This window comes from Bacillus rossius, chromosome 12 (assembly GCF_032445375.1).
Source record: "Bacillus rossius redtenbacheri isolate Brsri chromosome 12, Brsri_v3, whole genome shotgun sequence".
NCBI lineage: Eukaryota > Metazoa > Arthropoda > Insecta > Phasmatodea > Bacillidae > Bacillus > Bacillus rossius.
Genome location: NC_086339.1, coordinates 15,967,429 through 15,980,211, shown reverse-complemented (window position 1 = coordinate 15,980,211; position 12,783 = coordinate 15,967,429). Strand labels below are relative to the sequence as shown.

The window sequence follows — 12,783 nt, the reverse complement described above, 5'->3', positions numbered from 1 at the left end:
AAATTTTCAGGGACTGGAAGTAACGCGCTACTAGTAACGACGTTACTTGTAACAGTTACTTTTTATGGTAACGATCGTGGTAACGCAATATATTAAGTTTTCAGTAACTGTAACTGTAACTGAATTACATTTTTCTGCCTTAAAGTAACGATAATTGTTGTTACTTCTCGCGTTACATTTTTTAAATGTATTTCTTACTGAACGAACAACGATTTGTTAATTTTTTCAAACCCAGAACGAAAATCCCGACAAGCATATTATTTGCGATGGTATTGCTTGTACTTGTAAAACTGATGTTGGCTAGCCTGCGCTCGTATTTTGATTGTCATTTTTTTAATATTTGCGACATGCGGGTTTACTGCTGTGCTGTTTAATTAATTAACCTACCTCTGCACATGCGCGAAAGCAATGACAGATTATAATGAAGCGAGAAGCCGAGAAAGCAGTTCAGAATTTTCATTGCCGTGGCCTTCATATTCTAATTTTTTTCGAAGTTTGGTCGAGTGATAAAAATAACCTTATTGTGAAGTGCTTATGTGGTTCTGCGAACAATTTTGTAGTGTGAACTAATTACTCAATGTAATTTAAGACCTATTTAAAAATTTTAAGTTTAAATAAACATATATCTTTACTAAAAACAATATGTTTTATTAGCTTTTAACTATAACAATATTACGTATCACATTTTTAGTTTTTCAAAAAGTAACTGTTAAAGTAACTTAACAGTTACTTTTCTCAGAATTGTAACTGTAACTGGTATATTTCAGTAGTGTAACTTGTAGTTGTAACAGGGTTACATTTCCAATGGAGTATTTGTAACTGTAACTGAGTTACTTTTTAAAAGTAACTTTCCGGTCCCTGAAAATTTTTTTATTATATCAAATAATTGTGTTTAGTTCAAATTAGTTGTGTAATATATTTTTTTGTATTATATAGTTGTATAATATATTTTTTGTATTGCTATGTAACCTGGTTAAAATTTTGTCTGAGGTTGTTATAAATAAAGTCCATGTTTCTAGTGTATTCTTGATTGTAAAGCGTAAACAAGGCCCATAATATGATTATGTCCTGTTGGCCGATACTTAATTGGAAACAAGTAATTCAGTGGTCTGAAACGGCCTGCCCCGAATCAGGGCTAACCGCACGGATCTGCCTCGTTTGCATCACGCAGCCTACGTGGCGCGAGGGACGCTGGCTGTAACAAGGCCAGCCCACACAGTCTCATTCGGGTCACTTCTGTGCAAGTGACGGCGCCACCTCCGAGGTTCCTGAACCTCGCAAGCCACCGGGCACGCTACACGAAGAAGGAAGCCAGCGCCACGGGCACATTAGCGTCAGCTTAACATCAAGGGCATACCTATCTAGGCACACATACAGTGTGCAGAGCTTCAGGAGATACCACGCAATTTTAAAAAACTGCTCAACATATCCAAGTGGTGTCTGTTTACGAAAAGCATTTAAGAATGTGCCGAGGATGGAGGAGTAGTTCTGTTTCCGTTTTTCATTTGTAAATTTTTTTAGGAGAGTGAAAATGTCTAAAACTCACATTTTCAGAATAATTTTAAGACACGAAACGTCCGATGGAGATTCTTGAAAGTACTCAAGGGCCTTGCATGACACCTTTGTCTTCATATCTCCGCCATATAATGTTATGTTTACCGCTCAAATTTAATAGTTATCCTATGCATGGATAAAACCATCTTATGCTTAAAGGCGACACCACGCCAGAAGCCCCAGCCAGCGTCGAACTTATCATTCCGCCTCACGAACACTGATACACTCCTAAAAAGGCAGGTCCCTTAAAGAATGTTTGGTACTTCATAGATCATTAATACATATTTATGTGTAATTACACTAATATAAAAAAATATTCTTGTAATTTTGCATAACCTTCTTTTTATTTTGTGGAACTACCCAATAACTAAATGAATATAAGAACTGAAACTTATATGGTTAAAAGACAAAGCCACTGTATACACATTTTTCATCATTTTCTTGTCATTACTATTATTTAGGAGATATTTCTGAATTTTTAACATGATACCTGCCTGGCATCTGTTGTTCTACCTTTAATATTTCCAAAAAATATTCACCAAGTTAATATAATAGGTGTAAAAAGCCATGTAAGTGAAAATTATAAACACTTGCATGAATTAATCCACCGATTATATAATTTAGACTTAGTTAATATATGTTAAAAATATTTGTGATGAATCATCAAATGCAAAGGAAGTATTGTGTTAAAATTTCAGAAAATCCCTTAAATAATAGCAATTACAAGGAAATTTAAAAAACCAACATTCCGTGTGAGACAGCCTTAATTCAAATTTCTTTAAAATAAATTAATTTAGTCTTTCATTTTGGTATGAAAAATCTTAAAATTCTGAAAATGTAACAAGACAGCCAATCATGCATAAAATATATACAATGTTTTTAATTTTGTGTAATTTATGTTTAGTATGTCTACAATTGAGACAATGTTTAAAACCCATTTTAAAATAAAGTGAAATGTCTTCAACCCAGCATACTGGGAACGAAGGCCATGGCAGATTAGCAATTATGCTGGATTATCGAACACCAGTACAGTTTCAATAGGAATACCAAAAAAAAAAAATCTACATAGTAGGTACACTGGTATATCAAACAAATTTGAATATGCTGCTCTATATAAAAAAAATGGGTGCGTGTACTTATGCACGCGCGTGAGAAGTTATACTTCTTTGGCATTATTAAATATAATTTTTAATTGCATGCAAATAATTAATTACAATAAAATAATAAAAGGGCTGAAAAAAGATAGGTAGTCAACAAAGTCAATGAAGTTCAGTTTAAATATGAAAAATTAAAAAAATTAAATTTAGAGAATAATAAATATATGACATAATTTGTAGTACTAAATATTATAAGATTCTTAATTTTAAATATTTAGTATTGATTTAATATTTAAAAAAATTTTTTAATAATAAATTCAAAAATTTAATTCAACTTTATTCATTTTTTAAATATTTATTTTCTTAATTTAATATTCACTTTTCATTTTTATCAAAAAGTTTTCATTAAATTTGTTATTTTATTTTTATAAATATTTATTATTTATTCAATTTAATAATAAACATTAAAAATTAATATTTTAATTTGATGTTCAATTTTAATTTTTATCACAAATTTTGTATTAAATCTATTATTAAATTTATTTCTTTATTTTGTAAATATTAAATAACCAATAATAAATATTTAACAATTATAATTTAATAATATTTAGTATTAATTATATTAAATAATAATATTTTAATTTATATCAATAAATAATACATACGGATAGTTAACCTCAATTATATTGGAACACTTGAAAAAGTATATAAGCACAAATTTTTTTACTAATATTTACGAATAGTAAATTTTATTAATCAAAATATTCAATTTAAATCACTACTGTATATAATTTATTAGCACATATATAATTCACACTTGTATGAAACTAAAACACGTGTTGTGAATGTAGAAACTAGAAACATGTGGATAAATATTATAAATATGAAAACAGTGATCAGAGGCGATGAAAGTGCCAACATACGCGACTAATAGAGGTTCTATTTATATTTTGTTGGTAGCTTTTTTTCGAGACGTAATGAGCGGATTAGCGGGCAGCTTCAACCTGTTAATTTTGTGTTACAGTGATGCGCGCGCATCTTAAAATTTCACTCTCATCATTCTTTCATAACACGCCTAAACAAGTATAACTTCAAAAATAAATATGTTAATCTTATATTTTTTACAAAAAAAAATTCATAAATTAGTTATTCATTTTAGACTAATAACTATAATAGACTTGATAAACTTATAAATAATTTTATATACTAATTTAGTTATTCTTTGTTTCCAGTTACACCTACTTTGACACTACAATTAATTAATTAATTCATTTTTATGTTACAAACTTAAATTTGTGTTATGCATGCTTTCGACCCTAAATACTTTCAATAATTTGTGTAATCTCAATATTCATGTATGTATTCTACAACTTATGTTATTCTCAACTACCTCCACCCGAAGGGTTTGGGTGTTTGTTCCTGTCCCTGTCCAGCGTTTGTTTTGCTCTTCGTGTTAGAAAACCCGCAACACTGTACTGAAATGAAAACTAACAGTAACGATAAAATCTGCAGAAACTAAATCCTGGCACCGCAGTAATGTGACATGGCTGGCAGCCAAGCTCACATCCGGAATACACCCAAAAACATCTGAGCAGCTTGACTGGTGTAGGATAGCAGACTGAACCGGACCACAACCTTCCACTGACGTGAGCTGACAGGTGCAGGTCAGCCTTAAAGATTTAAACCTGAGGTAATCATGCATCAAAAAATGTTCATAATTCAGCACTCTTATATTCCATAACTGTCAAGTAGCATTGCCTTACAGGAGGGGGAAAAAACACAGAAAATTACTGTAGACAATACTAAACAGTTTTATTCTCATCTGAGCGATACTTAGTATCAGGCATGACGTAAGAGACAAATAAACTAGCTGTCATGCTGAGCAATTTGTGATTCCCACAGTATTTTCTGAACATTTTAGTTCTGATAAGATATGTTATCATGAGTTCACAAGAAAATTGAGTCACATTATACCTTTCATTGAGAAGATAACTTGAAATAAGCTATGTACTATGCTCTGTAAGCAACCTTAATAAATCATTGAAATAATGGGGGGGGGGGGGGGGGGGGGGGCCTATTTTTATGTGCAATTGCCATAAAAACCAGAACATTAAACAGATGCCACAACAGAGTTGGGAAGGGAAAAACATCCCCGCAATAACCAATTGCAATCCCAATAAATATCTATCTAGTAAAAATAAATGAACATTTCCAAAACTGTAGTATAGCAAAAATTCTTTAATAAGGCAAGTTAAAAATGTGAACCTAACAGATTAGCGATTTTTCTGGATTACTGAACATCAATATAGTTTTAAAAGGATTACCAAAGAAACATTAATATGCAAAGCATTTGGTATTTCAAACAAGTTGTAATAGGCTGCTCTAGAAAGAAAATACAAAGCAGCATTGGTCTTCTTCAAAAAATTGTTACAGAAATGTACCCGTGAAATATATCACAATAGAAAACAGGGGACACTAAACTAAAATGAAAACAGATGCTAACGATGAAATCTGAGCAAACTAAAAACACAGGCACGGCAGTAATGCAACCTGGTGTGTTAAATCAACATCTGGAATCCCTAAAAAAAAAAAAACCTGAATGCACGCACCTTGACTGATGCTGGGTTACAGCCCTTTTACAGTGTAAATTATTGATTACGCTGCTGTGCATGTTACGCATGTAACTAGACGGCACATTTTCAGGAAGATGGAGTGACAGAGATGGTCCCATACCTTGGCCTCCACGTTTCGCCTGACATCACACCTCTGGATTTTTTTTTCTTCTTTTGGGATTAAGTCAAAAGCAATATGTTCAAAACACTGATTAATGAACTGGATGCCCTGAAGACCCTTATCAGGAATGTGATCTCGAACATTCCAGAAGACATGCTCTGCAGAACACTGCAACATTCTCCGTGCTACAAAGGGGGCTCACAGTGAGGTCTACTAAAGTGGTAAAAAAAAAAAAACTTCCAGAGTTTTACTTCTGTCCACCAAACACTATTTGTAGCAGCCAGTGCCTATTATCTTTAGGTATTTCATTAAATTACACACTATGCTTTAAAAAAAAAGCCAAATTTCGAAAATTAAATGACAAAATTGTTATGGTCTAGAACAGCGGTTCCCGAACAGCGGTTCCCAAACGGTGTGTCGCGACCCACTAGTGGGTCGCGGAAGGGTTACAGGTGGGTCGCGACTCGATCCTCAAGCTATCAGAAACCATCAGAAAATATAAGAAAAATCGAAACAAATCGAATTGTGTGCAAACACATATCTATTGTTAAATAAATAACTGTTTTGCTACAAAATGCTTATATTTTGTCAACCATTTTCAAATCAGAACACAAATTGTTTATCAATAATCAATCTGTAACCCTAAAAAACTATATATATATTGCATTGTATATATAGGCCTATGCAATATAGATGGTAAATTATTTATACATAAGGAAGGGATACGATGCAAATAAGGTTTTTTTACTCCACCATGGACTGATAGAACGTGGAGCTATTCCTATAGGGAAAGGTGGGTCGCCAGCTGAAAAAGTTTGGGAACCACTGCTCTAGAACTGTTGAAAGCAAGATGGCATCAATTAGTTTCTATCTCTCCCCCTAAGTGATTCAATGGGCCTTCGGTTGCTTGGTTGCTTTATCTCGGCTGTATTTTTCCTTCTCTGCCTTTCCCCCCCCCCCCCCCTCAGGAGCCAGGAAAATGACCACGCCTATTAGTGTGACTCAGTGAGGAAAAACACTCACAAGTAGGACGAGAGTTGCGTGCAACAGCAGCATAAGTAGCATCCACATTTTCTTGCCTTCTCAATCACTCTCAACTGGATATCCCCAGTGTGCAACAGGGCAATACTTAATACCACAAATTGCCGGTCACACAAATTTACTATTTAGCCTAAATGAGATGAAAATTATTTTCATTAATACCACATACATTATCATTATCAAAATCCACAAATATGACATAATTATAAGAAGTTATCTAATGAAACAGAAAACAAAACATAACATGTTCTCATTATTGATTGTCTACTGCTAGCCTAATAGGCTTCTTACGTTAATGAGTTTAAACTGATTGAAGAAATCAATGTCTCATAACAAAGATATCAATCACAGAGCAAAAGAAATAGGCCACTGTTAATCCATATTCAGGGTAGCCATGGCAAAACCAAATTCCAGGTATTTTCCCCAGGATTTACAAGGTTTTTTTTTTTTTTTTAAGAATTCCCATGATATGTTTCTACATTAATAATAATATACATAGCTAACCATTTGTGGTTACATCAGAGCTTATAAATCCAAACCGCTACTTAATATTAAACATCAACCATTTAATATTATAATAAAAATAATTTCTGTAAGAATATATTATTTCTGCAATAAACGTGTTTTTCCTTAACATAATTTAGAAGCTCTTGTATGCTGTTTAAACTATGTGAGCAGCAATCAACAGCAAAATTTTAAGAAAAGACTGCATTGCATCATTGGTTTAAATAATACAGCGAAGCATACGGGAACAAATGAAAACAACTTCAACAGCTGCAAGGGATAAAATAGGTTTACACATGACAATAATTATTAACATAAATTATTGAAATTATCATCATTGTTAGGTCAACTTGACAACTTATGTCCCCAGATTCTAATTCGTCCTAAGGAGCCTTTAAATCGCAGTAATCTGAACATTATTAATTTTGAGTTGTAAAGTACCTACCTACTTTCCATTCATTTTTTTTTATTTTTCACTATCAGCATATCACTTTAATACTTCTTGTAGAACAAATATATCAAAAACTAATTACAATTGTAAAATATTTATGAACATATATACACACACACTGTGTCTGCTGTACTGAAATAGGTAAATGCTGCATTAAAAAAAATATGGCACCAACCACTAGTCTAGTATTTTTCATGTATTCGTTGTTTGCATATCATTAGGAGTAGTGTTTTCTTAGTGTAGGCATCAGGGTCATTCGAAATCAAATCATCCAGAGAAAACAAAATTTTGCACCCCACCCTCTCCGATTTTTATGAAATTTTTTTTACAGCATCTATGAACAAATATAACACCACGTGTTTTTTATTTTGGCCAAATTCGCTTTAGTTATTATTTTATAATTTTTTTAGAAAATGGTGCATTTTAACCAATCTGTTATTTGAAGTGCAAGATGAAAAAGGCACTTTTCAGTAAAAATTTAATTGTGAAGTTATTATTTAATACTAACTAATGAATTTTACAATTCTTACTTGAAATTTAATCAGGGTTCCAAAAATCAGGTTAAAAATAACATTAGACATATTAAACCCTGTTTTCACTCTTTAAAGTTGGCGCTCTGTAATAGTTTTCATCTGTACAGCGATTTTCGTAAATGTTCATAACTTTTTTCTGGCTGATCCAATGAGGCTGAGAAATGTCTCATTTGAAAGAAGATGAAAAGTACTATAATAATATTAAATAAAATTCATGGGTATTTGATGTTATCATTTGATAAAAAGGGAAAAAAATTATTATATTGCTGAAAATATGCAGGTTAGCTCTAAACTTTAAAGAGTGAAAACAGGGTTTAATATGAGTCTAATGTTATTTTTAACCTGATTTTTGGAACCCTGATGAAAATTCAAGTAATAATTGTAAAATTCATTAGTTAGTATTAAATAATAACTTCACAATTAAATTTTTACTGAAAAGTGCCTTTTTCATCTTGCACCTCAAATTACAGATTAGTTAAAATGCACCATTTTCTAAAAAACTTATAAAATAAAAACTAAAGTGAATTTGGCCAAAATAAAAAATATGCGTTTGTTATATTTTTTCATAGGTGCTGTAAAAAAAATTTCAAGAAAATCTGAGGGGGTGGGGTGTAGACCCCTGGATGATTAGAAATGGATTGACCCATCAGTAAACTGCGAGAAGAAATTTATGGTCATTCGTAGAGGAGTTCTTTTCTACTGGTGTCTTCTCGGATGCAACCATGCCACTGTTTCTGAAAGTGTTTCAATAGTAAGTGAATTTACTGGTGTGTTCTCAGATGTAACCATGCCACTGTTTCTGAAAGTGTTTCAATAGTAAGTGAATTTACTGGTGTGTTCTCGGATGTAACCATGCCACTGTTTCTGAAAGTGTTTGAATGGTAGGTGAATTTTTCGTTATGTTGGATACCTCACTGAATTCATGTTTCGTCGAAGGTTCTAGACAATCCCGAATGTCTCCATTTTCAACTCAAAGCAAGTGTAAGGTACTTGCCCCCGACACAAGTGGCAGTTCACGGGAAGCCTACGATGTACATTCTGTATTGCACAGACCTGAACAAGCCCGAATATCTACCTTCGGCCAAACGTCGGCATTAAAATGATTTGACAGTACCTATTTTTAATGTAGCTATACTAACCTAACATAACCAACCATTCACAATTTTGTAAAGTAATAAACAAAAAAACTGACGAAGTTGGCCGAAGGTAGATATTCGGGCTTTGTTCGGGTCTGTGCAATACAGAATGTACATCATAGGCTCTTCGAAGTTCACAGTTTGTTGCACTTTTAAATTATATGTAAAATCCAGTTCCTATGCATTTGATCCTGATGGCATGATTATGTAAACATCAATCCTGTTTTTAATTATGCTTGCTGTTTTAATTCAGTACATACGTCAAAAACCCTGCGCAAGTGATTCTGATTACATGATCCTATATACATTCATTGAATTGTAAATTATTTTAGCTGCTTTACTTAGTACCTACATAGAAATTCCTGTGAATTTGATCCTCATTGCATGATATTTTAGGAAACTTGGTCAAAATAGGCTAGTGTTTTTCAGCAAGTTAAAAATAAGTAAACATTTATTTAAAATAATTAAATTTGCTGTAATATATTTAAGCTATTTAAATGACTTTACAATCTATATTTTTCTCATATTTCATAGATTTACCCCACAATTTCCCCAACTTCACTACCCTATCCACTTCAGAGTTTCTCAGAATTCAGTAAGAGTATGAAAATGTTTTCAGGGAAAATAAAAATATCTGTAGTGCTCAAAAATATATTCCAGAATTCTTCTTTACAAAGGAAAACCTGCCAATTTAGGAAATTGCCAATATATCTTTATTATCATGATCTACACTAGGTATGTATAATAGGTAGGGCTGTTATATATAATACCTAAAAAATAGTTTCATTAAGAAATGTATTATGTGCAAATCAGGCAAGGGAATGTTCCCCGCCCAAAACCTCAATATTACTGCACTTGTTCAGTAAAAATGTAAGTACAGTAACAACATAAAAAACACCATTTTGGTGACAATATTCTTATGGAATATCCCGAGTACTCTCAGCTTCTATTTTAGAAATGAACATGTCAAAGCATATAGGCTACTCAAGTGTAATTCTTCCTTGCTCCGCTTATCTAAATCAATGACATAGTGTTCGCTGACTGGCTGAGCACAGAAATTTGTGCCAGCACAGAGAAAAGTTTAAAGTTTATTGACTTTCTATGTGCCATGCACATGCTGTATTTCTCTATAAGCATGTTACATATCAATGTAGAAGATGCTAACTAACTGTGAATGTTCAATTTCCTTGTACATACTCTGTACACATGCTCTTGCCATGTTAGTACAGGCTCCACTAACTTATTAATCAAAAATTAGTCATTGATAAATTTAAAAGAAACCTAAAAATAACCATTTACGAATTTTTACATTTTAACGGTTTTTTAATAAACATGTTTAATGTCTTTATCGTTATACACTATCCAAAAACCAGGAAAAAAATTTTTCAGAAGCTATCCTACCAGGAAAATTAGAGCTTGCAATTCAATTTAACCTTGAACGATTTTTTTAAAGCATTGCCTAAGGATCACGCCAACACAGGTTTGGTAATAATTAACAGGACGTAAAGGTTGTTACCGTAACTTAACATTCACGAACAATGCATTCCGCAAAAACTAAAATTTCAGCACCCCACCATAACTATCCATGTGACATTCCTAAATTTCTAACGCACGGAAAAGGGGTTGAATGTTAAAAATAAAAAATATCAGAAACAGATTAAATTTCCCTATAACGTATGTAGCATCGGGTAAAAACAATGTAATACAATATCGTAACCTGTCAGGCAATGACCAAACACCAAGCGCTACTTACACAAATTTCAATCACTTACCGTCATCACACCATCCTTCATTATTGTCTTTCTGGTGCGAATAATCATTCCAACAACTTTTTTTGACACTTTAGTGGGCATAGTCACTTGCTGTACACAAAATCAAAAATTTTCATAAATACTTGAAAACAACAAAACATACACTTTCAGACTTCGCCATGATGGCCTCTGCCTTGGCTTGTCTCGTCAATCAAGAGACTGACAACGTTCAAACACATAGCCAGTTCAAAAGGGTAATTTCCGATAAGATATCTTAACAGTATTAGTTTTACGTATAAAAATATTAAAAGAGTTGAAAACAAATAAAATACATCAAATTCAAATAAGAAAGGAACTAACTGAACAATGAAAAAATTCAAAACAATAAATAAAAATGTACAATAAAATAACAGTAAAAAGTATATTATCTTTATAACTGTTTAAAGAATTTTAACCAGATGGGTAAATTTAAATGAACATCCTTTTAGAAAAAAAAAGTACAAAGCCGAGGTTTATTATTTTTCAATTCTGTTTGGTTTTTTTTATCATTTTGTTCTACAAATATAATATTGCAATAGTCGACGTAACTAGATAATAAATAACTTATTTTTATTGCAAAGTTTAAAGCCAACACTCAAATACATAATTTAGTGATTCTTTGAAATTTGCATTTGGAACACAGTCGAGTGTGTCACTTGTTTCCAGCAGGCTATGTCCTTTAGGAGCGGCGGTCAGCAGGCAGCGTGCGTCGCAGGGTGAGCCGGGATAAGGCCTTAGTGGCCATTGAAGGTACTAAGGTACTTGGTGATTGTGCGATATTCACTTCTATATAGAGCTGAAGATGTGTTGATATTGTGGGATAATCACAGGGGCAGTAACACACCGTAGAATTATTTGCAACCTAAGTGGACTTGGAACACTTATCATCTATACTTAGCTGACTGGCTGAATCAAAGACAGGAATGAACAAGGATGTTATCTGACCTTGTAATCTGTCAACGAAGACAATCAAGTGCCACGATAAATCATCGAAAAGATGAAGCTGCCTTAAGCGAATATAATCGTGTCTCCAGTCACTAAACCAAACATCACAACAATCCATAGTGCAGTCACTGCGCGTTCGTCGCCGATTTCATTAGCAACCCACCAGGATAAGCCATCTTATACACTTAAGCAGTCAGACGACTTTCATGTTTCCTGCAGCACCCTAGGATGGATAAGCTGGCGAATCTAATGGTGCAGAATCACAGCATTAATACATGTCTTGACACCCACAAAACAAGAGTTCAGATGAGGTGTTTAATTTACTGAAGCCAGTAGCGTAGCTAGGATTTGTGTATATGGCCGGGGGGGGGGGGGGGGTTGTTTAAGAAGCATGGTCCCCACCCCCCCGTAATAAAGTGGGGGGTCTGGGTGTCCTCCCCCGGAAAAATTTTGATTTTAGGTTGTAAAATAGTGCTATTTGAGCAGTTTTCGGTACTTAACTTTAAATATTGTAATGGTAAAATTATTATTTTTTTAATAAAAAAATTGTTTGAGTGATGAAGAAATTAACTAAAGATATTTTAATCAATCCAAGTGCCTTGTCCACGTCCACTCAAAATCATGCTCGACAATACAAAAAAAATAAAGGAATAAAAATGGTTGGGTTTCGGCAGAACTGACCTATTTCTGGAAACAATTAGCTTTAGCTTGAAGAACTACCCAGTCACCACCTGCTTATAATTACCGCGCTGGTTAAATACAATAGGTGCAAGATATTTGAAAACTTTGGACCGGTCACGGCATCACAACCTTATAACTTCTCGTGTCAGGGGTACGGGAAGGGAAGGAGAATCGGTAGGGCTCACTTACTCTTCCCTTCCAGTGCAGTGGCCGGGGATAGCAGTAAGATACCCAGCCTTTTAGCTAACCTGCTTTCAGATAAGAAAAAAATGGCTGCTCAGGAGGGGGGAGGGGGGGTTAGAACCCCAAACCCCCACC

At 33.4% G+C, this 12,783-nt stretch overlaps 1 protein-coding gene across 4 annotated transcripts in view; it reads right to left on the bottom strand.

Annotated features, from left to right (window-relative positions):
* LOC134537602 (hippocampus abundant transcript 1 protein) overlaps positions 1-12,436 on the bottom strand; it is a 73,236-nt gene extending 60,800 nt beyond the window's left edge. For 2 of the 4 annotated variants that reach the window (XM_063378199.1, XM_063378200.1), the window contains exon 1: positions 10,822-12,436. In XM_063378199.1, the coding sequence (XP_063234269.1) occupies positions 10,822-10,902 (81 nt within the window). In that variant the 5' untranslated portion in view covers positions 10,903-12,436. The remainder of the gene's footprint in view (positions 1-10,821) is intronic. The other 2 variants (XM_063378201.1, XM_063378202.1) reach the window with 1 other exon arrangement.
* Positions 12,437-12,783: the final 347 nt, after the last annotated feature.